The 23,550-nt window shown below is 38.9% G+C and overlaps 1 protein-coding gene and 1 long non-coding RNA gene across 2 annotated transcripts; one reads left to right on the top strand and one right to left on the bottom strand.

Moving 5' to 3' along the window:
• The first annotated feature begins 5,833 nt into the window (after window positions 1–5,833).
• On the top strand, window positions 5,834–12,438 carry LOC307025499 (5-hydroxytryptamine receptor 3A-like). The gene is made up of 9 exons (XM_079660224.1): window positions 5,834–5,968; window positions 6,847–6,891; window positions 7,045–7,154; window positions 7,956–8,125; window positions 8,448–8,608; window positions 9,650–9,860; window positions 10,453–10,572; window positions 10,709–10,791; window positions 11,066–12,438. The coding sequence occupies exons 1-9, from the start codon at window positions 5,885–5,887 to the stop codon at window positions 11,300–11,302; spliced, it is 1,221 nt and encodes a 406-aa protein (XP_079516350.1). The 5' UTR covers window positions 5,834–5,884; the 3' UTR covers window positions 11,303–12,438.
• On the bottom strand, window positions 10,187–13,088 carry LOC307025500. The gene is made up of 3 exons (XR_013804179.1): window positions 13,008–13,088; window positions 10,729–10,827; window positions 10,187–10,542 (listed from the first exon to the last, which is right to left on the bottom strand). It is a non-coding gene; the product is annotated as an uncharacterized lncRNA (long non-coding RNA).
• Between the last annotated feature and the right edge of the window lie 10,462 nt (window positions 13,089–23,550).

Consider the following 23,550-nt stretch of genomic DNA (forward strand, 5'->3'; position numbering starts at 1 on the left):
TTTAACCACAGAGGGCTGAGTATTGAAATGGTCGGCAGTTCCTGGAAGCCTTGCTGCATTAGTGAGTTTCTATTATTAGACTAATCAGTAAAAAAAAAAGACAATTTGGTCAATCAATTGCCCGTCCCTCTTCTAGTAGAAATAATATCTCTACGACTACAAAAACACAAAAAGGACAGGGATGCTCATTTACTTTGCTGACCTCTCCCAGTCAGGATGTTTACCGGTTTCCTCTTTCTGCTCCTCCTCACAGGTAAGCTGGAACAATTCTAAATTTTGCATGCAGGTGGGCCGTTTCTGTTGCCACTCCAATGTATTTGAGGCGAATGAAGGTTTGTTTTGTGATACAGAATTTAAAAAAATTAACAAAAAAAAACTATTTTACAACTCTCATAATTTCCCGGCGAAGTATGTAGATTATTCAGAGTAGCAGGTATGTCCCTAAAGAGACGTTGCTTTAGTTAAAAAACTACCATTTGTGTGCATGAACATAATATGAAATGTAGAGCTCTATTCTCTTTTTCCTAACAGTTAAACAACAATTTAACCTGCTTCAATTGAATCACTTTTCTAGCTGTATACTTTTTTCTGTCAGGTGGAAGTACCAACAATAACTCAAAGGACGACAATAACAAGGGTATGTAAAACTACAACTACACAGTAATTACTTGTTCTTCTATTTATTATACATAGAAGTCTTGAAAAGTAATACACTTGTCTGTTTACTGCATTGTATAATTCAAAGCAGTCTTTTGTGTAGTAATTAAAGATATGTTAATGGTGTGAACAGCAAACAGAACAATATTATAAAGTATAAACTAAACTTGGTGTTTTGAGAATGCCTGATGTCTGACGTAACCATTATGCTGTTCCTGGAAAGAGGAGTGGATTTAGATATTTTGAATTACCAATTACAGTGAAGTGAGCTCCACAAATCCCATGTACCTTCTTTGTAGGGTAAAACATTTAGGAAATGGTTATCTCAAAATCAGTTAAACCAAATAATATATGCAGATGCACTTCAAAATGTTTTGTGGGAAAGCTGTTTGTGTGTGTGCATGGACACAGTAGAGCTCTTTTCTGTCAGGTGGAAGTTCCTGGAATACCACAGAGCTACCAGAGCTTCAAGATGATCTTAAATCAAATCACAGCTTTGAAGAAAGTATGTCAACACTCAAAAACAAAATAATATTTAAATATCCCTGAGAAAATGTGTTGAGTAATTAGATTTACTGATCCTCGATATTTAAATCTGTCAAAAGAGGAAAATGAAAAGATAGTGTTACTGTTATTAAAAGCTAAAAACAAAATGTCAGGGTTTTGGAATGCGGACCCAAAAGCAGTACAAACAGGGAGGCAGGTGTGGGGATACAAACAGAAGGTGAGCTTTTATTAAATGAAAAGCTGGGATAACATCAAAAAGGGCAGGAGCGGGCGAGGAGGAACAAAAAGAAAAGTAACAAACAAAACGAGAACAAACCGGGAACACTCAAGAGACACAGGATGGCAGACCAGGGAATTTTTGAAATTGGTCCATGCCCAAAGCATTGTGGGGATTTTAAGACCGCGGAGGATACAAGTGTGCAGCCTCGAAATTTCCCGCAACGAAGGATTCAGTCCTCGGTAGAATTCCAAGCATCCTGGACATTGGAACAGTCCTTCGGTGGGACTCGAGGATGTAGCATCCTTGAAATAGTGGCTCTGGAGCATCCTTCCTCGACATTGAGAAGCACCCAATGAGACAGGAGGGAAAACACAGAGACAGGAAGCAAATGCAGACATGAGACAGGGGGTGAACACCTTTCAAAGTAAAACAGGAAACTGAATAAAAAAAATAACAGAAAATAAACAGATCATGACACACAACACTTTAACCTGCTGCATTTGAATCACTTTAAAAGCTGTATACTTTTTTTCTGTCAGGTGGAGAAACATTCAATAACTTGGAACAACAAGAGCTTAATGGCCAACTCTCCGATAAGGATAAGGACAATAATGACGGTAAGAATAAGTACACAGTAATCATGTGTTATTCTACTTTTTTATATAATTCTTTGAAAAATTGAATACACTTGTTTGTTGTCAGCAATGGATAAGTTGAACGCAGTTTTTTTCATAAGGTAATAAAACTGATAGATAAGTTACTTGTGTAAATGTATAAAGCATTCATCTTATTTATAAATTATAATGATGACCTTTCAGTGACCTACAGATATGTCAATAAGACAAGACTTATTTGCAAGAGTCACATGTTTTTGCTAACATGTGAACAGAAGTATAAGTACGTTTGGATAGTGGCTGGCATGAAGATCACTTTATACAAGATTTGATAAAGCCGTAAGTAGACCCCCTGTGGAGTCCAACACTGGTGATGATGAGATGAGGAAGATGCTGAAGCTCTGCATGTGATATAGAGTGGTTTTCTGATGAGCTCAGCTTTGGCACCAGGTATGTTGACTAAACATATTTAGGGTGTAGTAAAAAGGCTAAATTGACAGACAGCAACTACATGACTGGCTGATGGAGATCATGACATAAAACACTTGAACGCGCTGTTTTTAAACAACTCTCCTGTTATCTCCATCAGAACAATCTTCTTGATCCGCACCAGTCTGGTTTCAAGGCGGGTCACTCCACAGAAACTGTCCTCCTTGCTGTCTGAGGAACTGCACACTGCTAAAGCAGCCTCCCTCTCCTCGGTCATCATCCTTCTGGACCTGTCTGCTGCATTCAACACGGTGAACCATTAGATCCTCCTTCGCACTCTCCAAGAACTTGGAGTTTCAGGCTCTGCACTTTCCCTCCTCACCTTATACCTCAAAGACCGCATCTACAGGGTAACTTGGAGAGGGTCCGAGTCCGACCCTTGTCAATTATCTACAGGGGTCCCTCAGGGCTCTGTCCTCGGTCCCCTCCTCTTCTCTCTGTACACAAACTCGCTCGGATCAGTCATTAGCCCGCATGGTTTTTCATACCACTGCTACGCTGACGACACCCAATTAATTTAGTCTTTTCCCCATTCTGAAACCCAGGTTGTCGCACGCATCTCTGCTTGTCTAGCTGACATCTCTCAGTGGATGTCTGCTCGCCACCTCAAGCTCAACCTTGACAAGACTGAACTGCTTTTTTGACCTAACAATCAACATCGGCACCTCTGTTGTTTCCCCGACTCAGACTGTAAGGAATCTGGGTGTGATCCTAGATAACAAACTGTCCTTCACTGCAAACATCGCTGCTACAACCCGCTGCTGCAGATACACTCTTTACAACATCAGGAGAATACGTCCCCAGCTGACCCAGAAAGTGACGCAGGTTCTGGTACAGGCTCTCGTCATTTCACGACTAGACTACTGCAACTCCCTCCTGGCTGGTCTACCTGCATGTGCCATCCGACCTCTGCAGCTCATCCAGAATGCAGCGGCTCGTCTGGTCTTCAACCTTCCTAAATTCTCCCACACCACGCCGCTCCTCCGTTCCCTTCACTGGCTTCCAGTAACTGCTAGAATCCACTTCAAGACACTGGTATTTGTGTACCATGCTGTGAATGGATCTGACCCTTCCTACATCCAGGACATGGTTAAACCGTACACCCCAGCACGTGCACTCCGCTCTACATCAGCCAAACGGCTCGCTGCACCCTCGCTACGAGGGGGACCCAAGTTCCCATCAGCAAAACACGTGGGTTTGCTATCCTGGCTCCAAAATTGTGGAATGAGCTCCCCATTGACATCAGGACAGCAGAAAGCTTACACATCTTCCGGCGCAGACTGAAAACTCCTCTCTTTCCACTCCAATTCGGGCAATAAAATGAAAAAAAAAAAAGCACTTAGATACTAACCAAACACTTACATAACAAAGCACTTATATACTAACAACGGACTGGCTTATCTAAAGCCTTTTGAGTGTCACTTTAAATGGTTTGGCTCTATGAAACCTAATTAGTTCGAATGCTATTTATAGCATTCCACTATAGTTATTCAAATCTTCATTCTTCCCTTTATTATTATTATTTAAGCCACTACTTTGGCTCTCAATAACTTCAGCATTCTTTCAGCTACAGAAACCATTCAAATATCAAAGTATTCAGCCTGTTCAGCAATTGATGAAGAACTTTGACATTTTTCAAAATATGTCATAGTTTTTGAAATATTCAGCTTTTTAAACTCTTTTTTTTAACATGGAAGTCAATCGGAAGAGCCTTCAAATCCTCTTTTACCAACACCTTGCGCCAAATGCTTCTCCTTCCACATACTGTCAGCCAGAGACTTCATTCCAACTTTAAAATGATCACAAGACATTCAGTTTTGATATCTTTTACACTTTTTGAGATATTTAACTTAGTTTGGAGCTTGGTAAAGAGGCTTTCTTCAGATTTTAACATGAGTGTGTATTGCACAGCTTAGAGTGCTTTGATTTCAAAACAGAGTGGAGGACAGCTTGAAATTCGCCCAAAAAAAACGTTTTAAACCTGCCAAAATTTCCAAACCCTGCACTCCTTGGATATCCTTTGTCATGAAAAACGTAGGAAAACCTCTCCTAGGTTGAAAAATAAAAATAAATTAAGAAAAAGAATTAAACAAAATGCCTCTTGAGGGCATGAAGAGACAAAAACTTGTCAAAAAGTCCACCTAGCTCCAAATAGACTCCCATGTAAACAATTTCCGGATCTTTCTTCAGAACAGAGAGAAGTACACTTTAGACAAACTGGTCCCATCTTCACATTTACCACACAAAACCCAAAAAAAACACATATATCAGTTCATTGGGGTTCCCTGATGCTCATTTTCTGGTCATTGTTTTATAGGAGCCATAGTTTTTGAACAGGTGGCAAAATTGTCAGATATAATCCTCAATGCATTCTTAATGGTACACAGTGCTACAGTTGGTTGCCATGGTGTTGCTGAGCAGATTGAAACCTTTGATCTCTGGGCTCACACAGGTGTTATGATTATTTGTTATGAGTAGGTGCTCAGCACAGAAACAAACACTGACAAATAGACTGGACGTTAACAGACTGTCTCAGTCTATTATTTTCTGTCTGATGGAAACTTCATACTGACTTCAACATGTTCCACATATTTTATATATTATTGGTGATTTATGGTTTTAGTCAAAATATTCCGCTGTTTTCCCAAGCCTTTTTACTTTCTTTTCTCTTCCCAATACACATTCATTCACTACTACTTACATCTGATATGTAACTCCTTCAGCCTACTTTCAGCTGCAGAAAACATTCAACTATTACATTATTCAGCTATTTCAGGACATTGAGGCTATACATGTTGTTGTTTATACCTTTTTTAAACCTTTTCTTTTAAATATTAAGCTTCTTCACTATTTTTCCTACTCTTCCAGTTTAACATTTCACTTTCAAGTTTTCAACAAAGTCATTCCAATACATTTGAGCCGTAACAATTTGATTCAAATCATTTAACCTTTCTGCATTTCTCCGCTAAGTTCAGCAACACACTTGTTTTTTTTAGCTAAAAGCAGCTACCATTCAGCTAATAAAATATTCAGCTTTTTCTGCATTTTCAGCTAAATTCAGCCACAGATGTTCACAGTTTACAGCATTCACACACTTTTTCTGCAGGAAATGCATATTCTGCAGGAAATGCATTTTCTAGTGTACTTATATGATTCTTTTTTCTTCAAGTTTGTATCTTCTTGGTCGAATGCACTTATTGTAAGTCGATTTGGATAAAAGCCTCAGCTAAATGAAATGTAACGTAATCATGGTAACATTTGGATGGTTTAACTGAAAGAAGTACCTTTCTGACAGAGGTATTGTCTTCTTATCATCCCAATAGAATCCGAGGATTCTGATGTTACCTGCCGTTATCGTAATATTTTGAACTATCTGAACCTGACCCAAAATAAGGACATGCACTCAATGGTTCGACCTGGTGACACCAGAAATACTACAGAAGTATTCATTTTTATGTTGATCTATGGCATTCTAGATGTGGTAAGTTTTAAATGATGCTTTATTTTATTGATAATCTATATTCGATCTGTCAAAAAGGTTATGTTTTTTTTGTTGTTGTGAAAATGAAGGCCATGTGCCCAGAAACACGTTTTTTTGCGGTGGATGCAGCTGTTAAATAATTAAACAAAATAAAATAAAATATGATCAAACCCTGTAAACACATGGTAAATAGATGAAGAGAAAAAAGCAATTGGTATCAGTGACATCAAACTAAAATGTAGGGTAAGCTAATACAAAAGGAACAGAATAACACCTCAACATACATTCTACAAACACGCTAATCATTAGTGACACAAAAGTGGTTGGTTCTGATACCAACTGCCTCAAGGAAAAAGCCATGTGCTAGCGCTTTAATAGATTACACCACTTACACTGCCATCCATACTGATGTAAGCATATAAGACCTAAAATAATGTAACAAATTCACTCAGAAGATTATGGGAAAGACTTCTGGTTTTAAAATCTACAAATACACTGCTGAACTTTGTTGGTTCTGATTGGCTCTCATACATACTTGATGCCCTCAAATTTCCTGTAAATGCTAAACTGCAGAATATTATGTTAGAGTGCCCTGTGGCCTACTCCAGAGGTCTAAAGGCTAACAACATAAATACTGGGAAGCACAAGTGTTTTGTAACCTTTTGACTTACAGGACTTAATTCAGCTTATAGTCTCATCAGGTTTATACAGCACTAACTACATTTGGTCTACACATGTGCATGTCCTTCTACCTAACTTGTTTGGCAAGTCTCACCTGATCACCAATTGCATCTTATATATTTTTTATTTTGTATCCAAACTGTCAGAGTGAAATGTTAATTGTGCTGCCCATTTTCACACATTTCTTTTGCTTACAGAGAGAGATTGACCAGACTTTGGTTTCCTACATTTGGGTTTATATGGTGAGTTGTCTTTGAGAAAGACGGCAGTTTTCATAATCATCATGGGTGAAAGTTATTTTAATTTAACTGCATCTTTTCAGCTTTTATTTCTCTTTCTCCCCCTTCTTCCTTCCTTTCTTCCGGATCTCCTTCCTTCTTTGTTTTTCTCTGTAGAAGTGGAGAGATCCTGACATACATTGGGATCCAGATGAATTTTGTGGAATTACATATCTAGTTCTTCCTGCTGATTTGTTGTGGAAACCAGATCTGATGATTGAAGAGATGTAAGTTTGAATGTTTGTGCTTACTCACAAATACACACACTCACAACAGAAACTGATGATAGAGCGTGTTACTGTTAGGAAGGACACACAAACTAAATCATTTGGATGTAAAAACGATTGTGCTACAACTTTCAAACATGTTATATTATTCCAATTATATCTTTTACACAAATGTGTTGTATTTTTACAATCTTACCAATCTCTTGGAACAGACTTACTTCTATGTTTTCTATGTTCTACTTTTTTAGAAGATATGTCAGGCTTAATATTGCACTCGAAAAACATTAAATATCTTAATTAATACACCCCATTAGGGTTTAATTAATATGTACATGGAATAATGAATACAATATTTACTGGTTACACAAACAAGGGAGAGACAAAGGGTCAAGGGTCAAGTTTATTTTATTTGTATAGCACATTTTAAGATCGCAATTCAAAGTGCTTCACATAGGCATTCAACACATAATCATTAAAAACAAAACAAACAAACAAACAAAAAAAAGAAAATTCATAAAAGCAATAAAATCCTGGTGGCAACTAAAAGTGCAATGATAAGGCAGACCCTTTTTTTGTTCATGGGGAGGTTTCTGTTTAGTTTGGTTTGCCTTGCCTGCCCTGCCTTGCCCTGCTCTGTTTATTCCTGGTAACCTACATTAATCCTGTGCGTGGGCCCACCCTGCTCTGCTCTCCTGCATAATAACTAGAGTAAACTAAAGAGTTTAACACTAAAACACTATCATTGTTAATGTAGATTTATGATAAATGGTTTATATTGTTCCTGTATGTATTTTCCTACAGGATGCAGAAGGACAAGGCTCCTCAGAGTCCTTATGTCACCCTTAACTCTACTGGTTACGTTGTAGATGTTAATTACCTTATGGTGGTCAGCACATGCAAGATGCAAGTTTACCAATTTCCCTTCGACGTTCAGAGCTGCAACTTGTCTTTCAAGTCAATTATATACACTGGTGAGTCTGCAAGTTAGGCATTAATCTAAAGTGTGTGTGTGTGTGTGTGTGTGTGTGTGTGTGTGTGTGTGTGTGTGTGTGTGTGTGTGTGTGTGTGTGTGTGTGTGTGTGTGTGTGTGTGTGTGTGTGTGTGTGTGTGTGTGTGTGTGTGTGTGTGTGTGTGTGTGTGTGTGTGTGTGTGTGTGTGTGTGTGTGTGTGTGTGTGTGTGTGTGTGTGTGTGTGTGTGTGTGTGTGTGTGTGTGTGTGTGTGTGTGTGTGTGTGCCCACATGCATTTCTTCTTTGTTGACCGGATAAGAAAACCCATATTATTTTCACTTCAGATGATGGCATTACGTTTGACGTCATTGGCAACAATGAACTTTTGACTAAGTGGACTCTTGAAGATATAGGGAACCAGTATGAGTGGCTGTTCCTCAACTTGACAGTCAACAAAACAACTCTCAACACCCATGGATTTACGCAAAGCAGGATTGTTTATACTGTAAGTATTGAGGACATTTTACTATCAAAATGTAGATTTCTGAAGTTCCACTTGCTGCTTTTGCATTTAACCTGCAATATAAAAAGCAGAAATAAACACTCTGGCATATTTATAATATGATGGAAATCTGTGACTGCCAGTTTAGAGGACAGTTTGCAGGAGTTATATATTCTACTTAAACCAACATCTACAGCTTTTCTTTTTTGGACACTGGGTGTAAACGGAAACAATTAGTCAAACTGTTTCTTATTGTTGAGGAAATATTTTCCTAGGCCCATACCTTTGACCCAGTTTCTCAGTTTGTACTGCCCTCACTGAGCACAGGCCTACAAACTTGGGCTGCTGTGCTCTCAGTGTTTGGTCTCCCTGTCCCTGCCTGTTGGCGTCAGCTGATAGAGGTGTTATAGTGCTTTGCCTGCTTTATCTTGTAATGCACAATGTAGATTATTCTCTCAGAGCTATATACAGGGGTCTGGGGTAGAGATCTTCAGAATTGGATTGGCAACAGCTGTGGCACAGCACCTGTCTTGTGAATTCTCCGGCCGAAGCTCCAAATAAACCATCAGTGTTTGCCATCAAAGTTCCAGCTCTCCCCCTGTCTCTCTGAGTTTCGTCTCCATTGCTTCAGAAGTTTCCATCACACTTATGAACACATACATTAGTACTGGAGCAACATTGGAATTAATTTGGGTTAGTGTTTCTGAACACCTTGGCAATTTAAGCTCAATATTCACGTCTATTCTTAGTTCTGTTTTCGGTCTCTACCATCTCCTTAGGGGAATATGTGTCTCCTTAGCTGCTGAATGCATGATTAAATTCTCCAGACGTTTGTTGCAGCAGTGTGTTTATCAATCCATTACCAAAATATAATATAATATAAAACACACAAAGCAGCTCTACTGATGAATTCATTGTCAAAATGGTTTTAATTTTTACAATGTAAATGTCTAATAAAGTTATCCTGATTCTGATTTGACATAATTTGCTTAAAACAAATGTATTTGAGTATCATGAACCAACTGACCATTAGAAGTTTCACAGATCACGATGAAGAGGCATTCTGCGCTCTACATCGCCAACTTCTTAGTGCCCATCCTTTTCTTCTTCTGTCTGGACTTGGCCTCCTTCCTGATCTCAGACAGCGGGGGCGAGAAGCTCAGCTTCAAGGTCACTGTGCTGCTCGCTGTCACTGTGATGCAGCTTATTCTCAACGACATTCTGCCTTCCTCTTCAGACAGGTTACCGCTTATAGGTAAAGCAACTCAGTCATTATTTGATTTCACTTTCATTTCCATTAAGCAGAAACAACACATGAACTGACTTAGTTTCTTGTCATTGGTGTCTGTGGTGGCGTTTTAATCCTTGTGTACAATTTAATAGCCACCTCGGGGTTGTGGGTTTTGACGCGCCTCTCTGTTTCCAAACAATAGCTGAGAACGTGGTTGAATCAGATGAGCTTTATTAGTTAGTCCAGACGGCATAGAAACAGTAGGACACATTTCTTCGCTTCATACTAAATAAACGTTAACAGTCTCCAAAAGAACAAAAAGAACACGGTCAAAAGACTTTTCCGTTTCCCTGTCTCATCACCATCAGCTGTGTCTGACCACCTACCATATATAGGCATATAGCCATGCACGGGATACTGACGCACATAACAAATAATAAGTGAGCCTTAAATTAATACATTTTAAACCATAGTGTGACTCACAAAAAAAAACGATAATTTACAGTATAATCTAATTTATATTATTATTATTATTAAGCCTAACATTCAGACAATAATAACAAAAGGAAAATGGCTCTAACAGTGTCACTTTCATGACGTTGCCTTTTCTCTTTAGCGGTCTTCTGCATTGGGATATTTGGTTTGATGATGATCAGCCTTCTGGAGACGATTTTGGTGATGTATCTGATTGATAGAGACTCTGACTCTGAAGGAAACAACGCAGATAAATGCCTGAGTAAGGACTGAGGAGACAAACAGGGCAACTATGATGGACACTTTATTTATATTATTTGAATACACAAAGAAAAATGTAGGACTAATAATCCATCTTCTGAACATGCCGTTGTCATGTGTCAACAATTTCCTTTCAGATGTGAAGAAATGGACTCACTGTGCTTCTGTGTGTAATGTGTCTGATGAACCGCCATCTGAAGTGCTGTCGTTGGGCAAAGAGGTGAGGATTGGGTTACTCTGTAAAGGGAATGTGTTCCTAAATTAAAAAAATTAAACTAAAATAAATACTAGTACAGTATAAAACAGTTTAGGGTTACTCACAGTTTCAGAGGTTTGTTTGTGGGAAGAGATGTTGCCGTTGGATTATGAATGTGAAATATTTGTATTCTTTGAGCACAATGGACACAAATCAAGAATGTTAAAGGTTGAACCGTTTTCTATTTGTAATGGTTCATAATCTTGTTAATGATCAATCCACCAAAAAACGTCTGCAGGACAAAAGAAGCCAACTGATGGAGGAGTCCGATTCCCTGGAGAAGCTCCCAGATGAGCTGAGTGAGGCGGTGAAAGCACTCTCTCTGCTCCTCAGCAGGAAGGAAGAAAGGACGCCCGACTACTGGACCAGGGTGGCTAAAAAATTGGACATCATTTTCTTTTTTGTCTATGTCATAGTGTCCGCTCTGTTTTTGGTTGTCATCTTTTCAAAATGGATGAATGCAAACCACGAGTAGTGGTAAACAATTGGGGTCTATTCAGAAACATGTTTTTTTTACTAACCGACTTGTATCTTTGCAAGTTTGTCACCAGAGAGAACTGATGATACATTCTTCTACTGAAGGCAGCACATGTCTGTGGAATAAACTTGCACAACTAGAGTCTGTCACAAATTCAAAAGCCAAACATATCCACAGGGAAACAGTCTACTAAATTAACTATTGCTTCAAAGTGCGAGTCTACCAAGTGCAAGCAGTGATGCACAGGTCAGGGACACATTTCTCAATCGCTTACCCTGACCCTAACACTAACCCTTTCGATCATCTAAACTTTATATTTATCATAGCAACACATTTTGATGAACTTTAAAACCTGTCTTCAGGCTGACTTGATTAGGACATTGCTTCAATTAACATGTTCTTTAACGCATCTGTAGTCAGTTTCACATCCGTAGTTTAGGTTGGTTCGTCAGAACCAACGTTTTAAACAAAACTTATTGTTATTTTTAAGAGGGGGTCGAGGGTTCAACTGACTTGTTAGGAATCAATACATGAACCCACAGGGGGAAACCATTCATCAACAGTTATTTCTAATTAATGACAGCAAGTGTCAATAAAGAGTATGCAGCCATATGTTACTATTATAAATATTAACTTAAGATAGGCAGACACTTTGCGTTGTAATTAATCTACTACATTGTGCTATGTCACATTACACATTTTAATCTGCCTTTAATGTTGATGTTCACTCATAACACTGTGTCGATCACTTGAACAGCCATGGTGTAACCGTACAAAGAAGTATTGTAAATGTAATGGCATGTTCTCTTAATTGTTGAACATTAAGAGACTTTCCAATTCTGCAAGTGAGTGTTCTAGTCTGTAGATCTTGTGAGAACTGTGTGCGCTCCCTCTACCTGTGCTGTCCCTCTCCTGTCAACTATGTGCCCTTATATACAACCTTCTGCATCTAATCACCAGCCCTAAGTGTCTAGAATAATACTGCCTGATATATCTATCATAATCAAATGAAATGCCAACAATTTACATAAATATCTCCTACAGTAAAGTTACAGTAATATATGACTTTATATTATATATTGAAAACTGTGAGTGTTGCTTCTTTGTGGACATGCTATGGAAACACTATTATTGATTTTATATTTTTATTAAGGCTTTACATTCGTATTTTCTTCTATAGTTCAAGTCATTTTACCGTAGCTTGTTGTGGTTTAAAAAAAATTATATCTGCATGTGGATTTCAGTACATAGCCTAATGTATATACATGAAATATTAATCCTGCCATCTTGGTCTAAAACATGTTAGACTTCATACTAATCAAATAAAAAATTCAAACAAAATGTTTTTTTATCTATTTGTGTATGTGTTTATTCTTTGTTTGTTAGTGTGTTTGGTTGTGTGTGTCCTGCAGTTGTCAGGGTTTGGGGAAAATAGGACACAAGTACAACCCTCCGGTATCACTGTGACAGCAAAATATAAGTAACTAATGTCATGCAAACATATTAATATTTGCTTGATTCCAGACTTGAATTACGCACAATTATATACAAACCTTAAGGGATTTTAAGATTCTGAAGTATCATCCTTAAAACTCAATAACTTAGATTATTATTAACTAACTTTCAACGGAGTTTCAAGTTGAGTTAGTTAGTTATTATTACTATTATTTATAGTTCTACTGAATAGTTTTTGTCCGCTTACCTTAGAAACGTAAAATGCTACAGCAGTGTACAGAGGGGGAGCAACAGACGTAGGTTAGCCAGCTAGCATCGCAGAGCAGCCAGCACTGCTGAGCATGTTAGCTTAGCTTGTTTGCCTCAGCTATCTCTGGAGTTTCCAGCTTGGTGACAGCAGGTCCCGCCTCTTTGCCCTTATTTGGATCAGGCTGGAGGAGGCGGGAGTTAGACTAACTAACTAACTTAGTTTTTGTTTTTCTCAAATACTGTGCTCAGTAGTTTCCTTTCATTGTTCAAAGGCGCTTTAAAATGTAGTCACAGCGCCCGTTCCTCCATCCACTACCTCCTTACTTTTTTACTTCCAGCGTGTCATTTTATTTCTACAAATGTTTATTCACGCTGTGAAAATATTCTTTCATAAAATCCCAAACCGAAAACATGTTTAGTTGTCATGTTGCATCCTGTTTGTCCGCTTGTCACAGTCAGGTATTAGATTGGTAATGCCCTAATATAGTTTACGCCCAAACTAAACCAAACCCTTATTTCAGAGGTGGATAACACACCTGATTCAATCAATCTATCAATCAATCAATCAATCAATGTTTATTCATATAGCCCAATATCACAAATGTTACATTTGTCTCAGTGGACTTCACAGTTTTTACAGAATATCAGTATGGCAATCCGACACCCTCTGTCCTTACACCCTCACATCGTACAAGGAAAAATTCTGGAGAAAACCCACAGTTTAAAGGGAAAAATGGGAGAAACCTCAGGGAGAGCAACAGAGGAGGGATCCCTCTCCCAGGACGGTCAGACGTGCAATAGATGCCGTGTGTACATTGAAAAGATAATACATTGCAAAACAGGTAGTCCAAATGTTTGGAAATGCATGTGTGTATAATAGGAAGATGAATCCACAAGGATATCCATCCAGGACTTATGATCCAGGACCACAGCCACGACTCAAGATCCAGGACTCAGGACCACAGCAACAGGATCATCCATGACTCCGGATCCCGGCGTATATAGACACCAAAAAGAAAGACATTTGGGGAAGCTGGGTTATTCGGAGCATGAGAGTACACAGGTATAGACAGAGAGAAGGAAGAAGTAAGATGTCCCCCGACAAACTAAGCCTATATCAGCAAAACTAGGGGCTGAATCTAATCAGCCCTAACTATGAGCTTTATCAAAAAGGAAGGTCCTAAACACACTCTTAAGAACGGATAGGGTGTCTCCCGCCACAATACAAACTGGAAGCTGATTCCACAAAAGTGGAGCTTGATAAGAAAAGGCTCTCGCTCCCATTGTACTTTTAGAGACTCTAGGAACAACCAACAACCCTGCATTCTTGGAACGCAATGCCCTAGTAGGACAGTAGGGTATAATGAGTTCTTTAAGGTAAGATGGCACCTGCCCATTAAGGGCTTTGTAGGCAAGAAGAAGAATTTTACATTTTATCCTGTGTTCTATAGGGAGCCAGTGTAAGGCAGCCAGAACAGGAGTAATGTGGTCCCTTTTCCTAACTCTGGTTAGTACACGAGCTGCAGCATTTTGAATCAGCTGAAGCGACTTGACTGACTTCTTGGTACACCCTGATAATAAGGAGTTACAATAATCCAGCCTTGAAGTAACAAATGCATGGACTAGTTTCTCTGCATCGGTTTGAGGCAAGATGTGGCTGATTTTTTCAATGTTACGTAGATGGAAGTAGGCGGTCCTTGAAATTGATTGTATGTGGGCATTAAAGGATTAATCCTGATCAAATATAACACCAAGGTTCCTTACAATCTCACTGGAGGCCAAATTAATGCCATCCATAGTAAGTATATCTTTAGATCATTTGTTTCGTAGATTCTTCGGGCCGAGTACAATAACTTCAGTTTTGGTCGTGTTTAACATCAAAAAGTTTAAGGTCATCCACGTTTTTAAGTCCTTGAGGCAGTCTTGAATTTTATTTAGATGATTAATTTCATCAGGCTTGATTGATAAATATAGTTGAGTATCATCCGCATAACAATGACAATTTACAGAATGATTCCTTATAATATTGCCTAACGGAAGCATATATAATGTGAACAAAATAGGTCCGAGCACTGAGCCCTGTGGCACTCCATGGCTAACTTTGGTTTGCATGGAAGATTCATCGTTGAAACGTACAAACTGAGAGCGTTCAGATAGATGGGACCTAAACCAGCCTAAAGCAGTTCCCTGTATGCCAACTAAGTGCTCTAGTCTTTGCAATAGGATATCATGGTCGATAGTATCAAATGCAGCACTGAGATCGAGCAAGACAAGAATAGAGACAAGTCCCTTGTCTGAGGCTATTAGAATGTCATTTGTGACTTTAACCAGAGCTGTCTCTGTGCTATGTTGTGTTCTAAAGCCAGACTGAAAATCTTCAAATAAATCATAGTTTTTTAAGTAATCACACAGCTGTTTTGCGACCGCTTTCTCAAGAATCTTTGAGAGGAATGGAAGATTAGAAATAGGTCTATAGTTGGCTAAAACCTCTGGATCGAGGTTGTGCTTTTAAGAAGCGGTTTTATCACTGCTACTTTGAATGATTGTGGAACATAGCCTGGTAATAAAGACATATTCATAATATTTAATAAAGAAGTGCTAATTAATGGAAAAACTTCTTTTAACAGCTTAGTTGGAATTGGGTCGAAGTTACACGTTGATGGTTTAGAAGAGAGAATCATTAAATGTAATTGTTCAAGGTTTATGGCTGAAAATCATTCTAGTTTACTATATAGTGTAATATTAGAAATTATGTTACCGGGAGCTGTTGATAACACTATACTGGTCAAAGGCAAGAGGTCATTAATTTTGTTTCTAAGATTAACAGTTTTATCAATAAAAAAACACATAAAATCATTACTACTGAGTGCTATGGGAATAGAAGGCTCAGTCGAGCTGAGATAGTTTCCTTAACATAGAGGCACTGCTGGGATTTGGATCCAGGATCTCCTGTAAAATCTAACTTATAAACACAAATTAACCCAAACCATTACTTCTGAAGTGGATAACTGTCAACTTTAAACTATCACCTAAGTCATTTTCAAGTACAAACCTTACCAAACATTTACTATTGAATGTAATTGAACGTGGTAACAAAAAAGAGCTGCATCTAAACAGATGCTCTATGTAACAAAGAGGCACTGCTGGGAGTTGAACCCAGGATCTCCTGTTTACTAGACAGGCGCTTTACCGCTAAGCCACAGCACCACTCCTACAGTTTTCGTTTTTCTCAGATACTGTGCTCAGTAGTTTCCTTTCATTGTTCCAAGGCGCTTTAAAATGTAGCCACAGCGCCCGTTTCTCCATCCACTACCTCCTTACTTTTTAACTTCCGGTGTGTCATTTTATTTCTGCAAATGTTTATTCACGCTGTGAAAATATGCTTTCATAAAATCCCAAAGCGAAAACATGTTTAGTTGTCATGTTGCATCCTGTTTGTCCGCTTGTCACAGTCAGGTATTAGATTGGTAATGCCCTAATATAGTTTACGGCCAAACTAAAGCAAACCCTTATTTCAGAGGTAGATAACACACCTGATTCAAGAGATAGTTTCCTTAACATAGAGGCACTGCTGGGATTTGGACCCAGGATCTCCTGTTTACAAGACAGGCGCTTTGACCGCTAAGCTACAGCGCCTCCTTCACCATCATTTGTGTTGCAAGAAGACAGTGGGATAGCAGATTGAAAAACTGCTAGATCAAAAACACTCAGCTTTGCAACAGTTTTTTTGCTAATAGCAAATTGATTTGACTCTTTTTTAAACCCCAATACGTCCTCACAATGAGTTTGGGTGAGTAACTCTGAATATAAAAGTAACTTTGTTTTAAAGAACAATGAAGAGGCCAGTTTTGTGGTGGGATGAGAAACTAACTTTTTATTGGGTAGTCTTATAATTTGGAGATAATCTCTGTATCAAAGAGGCACTGCTGGGATTTGAACCCAGGATCTCCTGTTTACGAGACAAGCGCTTTACCACTAAGCCACAGCACCTTGTTGTACTATTACTATCTCCTTACTTTGAAAATTCATTTATTTATCTTTATCTCTACACATGTTCTTTCAGGCTGTGAAATAATGTATTCATAAAGTCCCAAAATAACAATATGTTGATCTGTAATGTTGCATCCTGTCACGGTCAAGTATTAGATGGCGAATGCACTAATATAGTTGTACGCCCAAAATAAACAAAACCCCTAATTTGGAGGTGGATAATCCAAGAGATATTTTCTGTAACAAAGAGGCACTGCTGGGATTTGGACCCAGGATCTCCTGTTTACAAGACAGGCGCTTTGACCGCTAAGCTACAGCGCCTCTCAATAGTTTTCTTTTCATTCTCTCTCCTGAATTTTTTTTTTGTGACCAAAGCAAACCAAAGCCATATGACCATATTTACCGTGTGTCCAATGCATATGGCTTGTGTCACATTCATGAATATTTGGCCCTTGAAATTTAATGAATGACTCAATGAGCACGGAAAAACACTTTCCGTCTGCTTCATTCCAAGTAGTGTAACCCAGATCATATCCTTTGAATGCAGGTTAAAACTTCTCTGCTCCAGGTGAGGCTTGAACTCACAACCTCGGCATCACTCTGCAGGTTACTGTCTTATAAGTACCGCGCGCTGACCGATTGCGCCACTGGAGCACAAAATAGCAATAATATCAAAAACAATAGCTATTACTCTTGAATTGTCTAAATGTATCTGTTATTATAACCAAACACTCTCCTTTGCTCTATTTGTATTACTTGTAGTACCGATACCGTCCACTAGACTCCTAGTTACGTCGCGAGCTGCGTACACGATATCATATTAATGTTTAATCTTAATGCACACGCATTTTCCGTGCTTTCCAATAGTTTAAAATAATTTCATTCCACTGTTAAATAACCTGTTCAATACAAACATGCCACTTGTCAAAATTAAATAACATTTCTGTGAGCTGATATTTGTTTAGTGAGCTTAGAGGATGTTCCCTGAAAGATTGAAAAATGTCAATGAAGATGTCAGACTTAGTATATTTGTTAATAATCACACACAATACACGGAATTTGTGTGTGTGTGTGTGTGTGTGTGTGTGTGTGTGTGTGTGTGTGTTCCAAGTAACTCTGCTGCCCCCTGGTGGCCAGTATATAAATGATGTGGCCCCCACCATCCAAGTAGCCCATCCCTGCTCAAGAGTCTTTCTTTTAGGCTTTAATCTGTCAGTAGAAAGTGAAAACGGTTGCTTTTAGGAACACCCAACCTCTATAAATTATGATTTTCTCAATCACTGTTCCTTATATAGATATGTACCAGTGGGCATCATATACATCTAGTTTAAGAAATCTAACTTATAAACACAAACTAACCCAAACCATTACTTCTGAGGTGGATAACTGTCAACTTTAAACTATCACCTAAGTCATTTTCAAGTACAAACCTTACCAAACATTTACTATTCAATGTAATTGAACGTGGTAACGACGAGAGCTGCATTTAAATAGATGCAACAATGTAACAAAGAGGCGCTGCTGGGAGTTGAACCCAGGATCTCCTGTTTACTAGACAGGCGCTTTACCGTTAAGCCACAGCACCACTCCTACAGATTTCGTTTTTCTCAGATACTGTGCTCAGTAGTTTCCTTTCATTGTTCCAAGGCGCTTTAAAATGTAGCCACAGCGCCCATTTCTCCATCCACTACCTCCTTACTTTTTAACTTCCAGTGTGTCATTTTATTTCTGCAAATGTTTATTCACGCTGTGAAAATATGCTTTCATAAAATCCCAAAGCGAAAACATGTTTAGTTGTCATGTTGCATCCTGTTTGTCCGCTTGTCACAGTCAGGTATTAGATTGGTAATGCCCTAATATAGTTTACGGCCAAACTAAAGCAAACCCTTATTTCAGAGGTAGATAACACACCTGATTCAAGAGATAGTTTCCTTAACATAGAGGCACTGCTGGGATTTGGACCCAGGATCTCCTGTTTACAAGACAGGCGCTTTGACCGCTAAGCTACAGCGCCTCCTTCACCATCATTTGTGTTGCAAGAAGACAGTGGGATAGCAGATTGAAAAAGTACTAGATCAAAAACATTCAGCTTTGCAACAGTGTTTTTTCTAAAAGGAAATTGATTTGACTCTTTTTTAAACCCTATACATCCTCACAATGAGTTAGGGTGAGTAACTCTGAATATAAACGTAACTTTGTTTGAAAGAACAATGAAGAGGCCACTTTTGTGGTGGGATGTGAAACTAACTTTTTATTAGGTAGTCTTGTAATTTGGAGATAATCTCTGTATCAAAGAGGCACTGCTGGGATTTGAACCCAGGATCTCCTGTTTACGAGACAGGCGCTTTACCACTAAACCACAATGCCTTTTTGTACTATTATTACCTCCTTACTTTCTAAATGCCATTGTTTCTCTTTATCTCTACACATGTTCTTTCAGGCTTTTAAATATTGTATTCATAAAGTCCCAAAATAACAATATGTTGATCTGTTATGTTGCATCCTGTCATCGTCAAGTATTAGATGGGGAATGCACTAATATAGTTTTACGCCCAAAATAAAGCAAACCCCTAATTTGGAGGTGGATAATCCAAGAGATATTTTCTGTAACAAAGAGGCACTGCTGGGATTTGGACCCAGGATCTCCTGTTTACAAGACAGGCGCTTTGACCGCTAAGCTACAGCGCCTCTCAATAGTTTTCTTTTCATTCTCTCTCCTGAATTTTGTTTTTGTGACCAAAGCAAACCAAAGCCATATGACCATATTTACCGTGTGTCCAATGCATATGGCTTGTGTCACATTCATCAATATTTGGCCTGTGGGATTTAATGAATGACTCAATGAGCACCGAAAAACCCTTTCCGTCTGCTTCATTCCAAGTAGTGTAACCCAGATCATATCCTTTGAATGCAGGTTAAAACTTCTCTGCTCCAGGTGAGGCTTGAACTCACAACCTCGGCATCACTCTGCAGGTTACTGTCTTATAAGTACCGCGCGCTGACCGATTGCGCCACTGGAGCACAAAATGGCAATAATATCAAAAACAATAGCCATTACTCTTGAATTTTCTAAATGTATCTGTAATTATGACCAAACACTCTCCCATGCTCTATTTGTATTACTTGTAGTACTGATACCATCCACTAGACTCCTAGTTACGTCGCAAGCTGCGTACACGATGTCATCTTAATGTTTAATCTTAATGCACACGCATTTTCCGTGCTTTCCAATAGTTTAAAAATAATTTCATTCCACTGTTAAATAACCTGTTCAATAAAAACACGCCACTTGTAAAAATGAAATAACATTTCTGTGAACTGATATTTTTGTTTAGTGAGCTTAGACTGTTCCCTGAAAGATTGAAAAATGTCAATGAAGATGTCAGACTTAGTATATTTGTTAATAATCACACACAATACACGGAATATGTATGTGTGTGTGTTCCAAGTAACTCTGCTGCCCCCTGGTGGCCAGTACATAAATGATGTGGCCCCCACCATCCAAGTAGCCCATCCCTGCTCGAGAGTCTTTCTTTTAGGCTTTAATTTGTCAGTAGAAAGTGAAAACGGTTGCTTTTAGGAACACCCAACCTCTATCAATTATGATTTTCTCAAATACTGTTCTTTAAATAGATATTTACCAGTGGGCATCAGATACATCTAGATTAAAAAATCTAGTTTGTACACACAAGTGAATCCAAACCATTACTTCAGAGGTGGATAACACTCAACTTTAAACCTTAATCGAAGCCATTTTGAAGTACAAACTATCCCCCCTGAATGTAATTGAACGTGGTAACGATGAGAGCTTTATCTTAAAAGATGCTCTCTGTAACAAAGAGGCACTGCTGGGATTTGGACGCAGGATCTCCTGTTTACTAGACAGGCGCTTTACCAACTAAGCCACAGCACCGCCTTCAGATCTTGTTCTTCTCAGTTATGGGCTCAGCTGTTTCCTTTCATTCTTCCACAACAAATGTATTATCAGGCTCCAAAAAATATATATAATATAAAAAGTCCCAAATCCACTACTGTATTTAACATTCGTCCTCAAGGGAATAGGATGTGTCACAAAGGGCTGTCTCATTGTATTTATACTTTTGAGATCTTGCACTCGCAGGTATTTACCAGGTGACATCAGATAATCTGCGAGGGTTCATCGATCACATTGGGAATGGCCGTTTCTACGCCCAAACTAAAACCCTTACTTCTGAGGTGAATGTCGCACAGATTTCAAGAGATATTTTCTGTAACAAAGAGGCACTGCTGGGATTTGGACCCAGGATCTCCTGTTTACAAGACAGGCGCTTTGACCGCTAAGCCACAGCGCCTACTTTGCAAAAGTGTTTTGTTAAAAGGAAGTTGATTTTACTCACTTTTTAAAACCTGCAGATCCACACAATGAGTTTAGGTGAGTAACTCTGAATATAAAGAAACTTTGTTTGAAAGAATGATCCAGAGCTTTTACCTGCTCAATGTTTCTCAGCTGCTGAACGCAGAGTAAAATGCACACTAGAGGGGGACAGCAAACACCAGTTTGATTTTGGTGACAGTACGACTATCTAGGACAAAGTTAAAGTGAGGGTGCCAAATCCGGCAGCACCAACACCTTTTTAAACTTTCATGTTGCGTGCAGATGACTAGAAAGCTAACTTCTCTGCTCCAGGTGAGGCTTGAACTCACAACCTCGGCATCACTCTGCAGGTTACTGTCTTATAAGTACCGCGCGCTGACCGATTGCGCCACTGGAGCCCACTTACAATGTCACAGTATTTCTATTATACACACACAAGGTAATATTCACATTGATTCCACCTGTTTGAGTTAAATCAATCATACATTTAGCCAGGAGATAGAGGTCAACATAAGGATGAAAGTTTTAAAAGTTACAGCTTATTGATTTGGTTTAATTCATTGAGTGTGAGATTTTACGTCTTGTTTTTCATTTTCCAGTTAGAAACCTTGTGATCAATAGCATTTTCAATGTTTATATTAGTTATAGGGTCACTGGTTGTCTGTCTAAAAACATCATCACCATTTTCTATTTTAAGGAATTGAGCAAAACAACTTTTTAGGATACCAAGAAACCGATACAGACGGACCAGGTTGACCACATTTGGTGATTTTCTCTATACAGTGGATGCTCTGGTCTGCAGAGAGACTCTAATCTCATCAACAGTAAGTAAGCAAAAGAGTGAAACAGCGCCCATTACTGGTGAGGAAGAGATGAAACCTCCACCAACTGCTTTAGTCACAGACAGAGAAACAGCAACGCCTACTGTCCAAGGCAAGTCTCAAGTATGTCATTTCCTCTTGATATAAAGTTTAAAACGCAGTCGTGTTTTTGGTTTGTCAGTCACAGCTAAAAATAAAAATAAGAGGAAAGCATTGTTTAAGAGATCATTAACTAAATGCTTTCATATGCCACCCTATTAGGTTAATGCACATTATTAAACTGACAGACTTTATTTGTGCGATTCTTTGACAGTGATAGACTATTTTCAAGCTCCAGTGGCGCAATCGGTCAGCGCGCGGTACTTATAAGACAGTATCCTGCAGAGTGATGCCGAGGTTGTGAGTTCAAGCCTCACCTGGAGCACAGAAGTTTTAATAGTGAGGTGAACTGACAACACACACAACCTCTGTTAGTCTGGAACTCTTAAAAAGGCCCTGTGATGTTTCAGACAGAGGGTGAAAAGAGGTGCTGCAGCATGAGAAAAATAAAGAGATTTTTTAACATTGAAGCATGTCACAGTAGAGACACAAAGTCCAAAAATGAACCTGAAAATGAGCAGAATAGGGTTCTTTAAAGTGTGTATCATGCTATATTGGACAAATATATTGTAGGGCCATACCTATACAAAACATGGCTGTGAAGTGTTTTGCTTAAAATACCAAACAGATCCCCCATTGTAGCCATGCCTCATACTGCTCATATCCCTCTTTGGCAGCCCTGTTAGAGAAACGTGGATTTTGGGTCCTTAGCTTGAAAATAGCTTTGGGGTGAAGTGTCTTACCCAGGGACAGACCCACATGCTGACTGCAGTGGGGTTTGAACCTGTGCTACCCTGATCCGTATACCAACGAATTAGTCCACAGTGCCACATTGCCTCATTTGACCATATGTGCTTGTTTAATGAATTCTATTGGAGATAAAGTTAAATTCTGCCGTGATAAAACGCCATCCTGTTCTAAACCACATCAAGGATTATTTCTGAAACAGCATGGAGCTCAAATGCTTTTTTTCTTGCGGGTTTATCACAAGGTGAGTTCCTTTTTTTATTTCCTGCTTTTTAAACACATGTGCTCTCCAGTACAGGTTAGTTCTGAGTGTTAGCGAGGCTTGCTAATGTAAACAAAGACGAGATTACGTACAAAACACGTCAGGCATTGTTTCTGGTAGCAACTTTCTGAGGGTCCACCGCCGATTTGACGTCATATCGGCAGCAAATCTGTATCCTCTCGTTGTACCCCTCTTTTTAAAAGATTTGGGTACGGAGGAAAAGAGAAAGGGTTTTATTTTCTGACGCTGCGTGAGTTCCCAGACACAC

The sequence above is a fragment of the Notothenia rossii genome (assembly GCF_949606895.1).
Source record: "Notothenia rossii genome assembly, chromosome: 11".
Lineage (NCBI taxonomy): Eukaryota > Metazoa > Chordata > Actinopteri > Perciformes > Nototheniidae > Notothenia > Notothenia rossii.

Excerpts from the sequence above, each read along its gene's own strand:
- LOC307025499 (XM_079660224.1), top strand. The coding sequence starts at position 5,885 with ATGCACTCAATGGTTCGACCTGGTGACACCAGAAATACTACAGAAGTA. Across the intron at positions 5,969-6,846 it reads TCTATGGCATTCTAGATGTG|AGAGAGATTGACCAGACTTT; the intron begins GTAAGTTTTAAA and ends TTTTGCTTACAG. Across the intron at positions 10,573-10,708 it reads CAACGCAGATAAATGCCTGA|ATGTGAAGAAATGGACTCAC; the intron begins GTAAGGACTGAG and ends ATTTCCTTTCAG.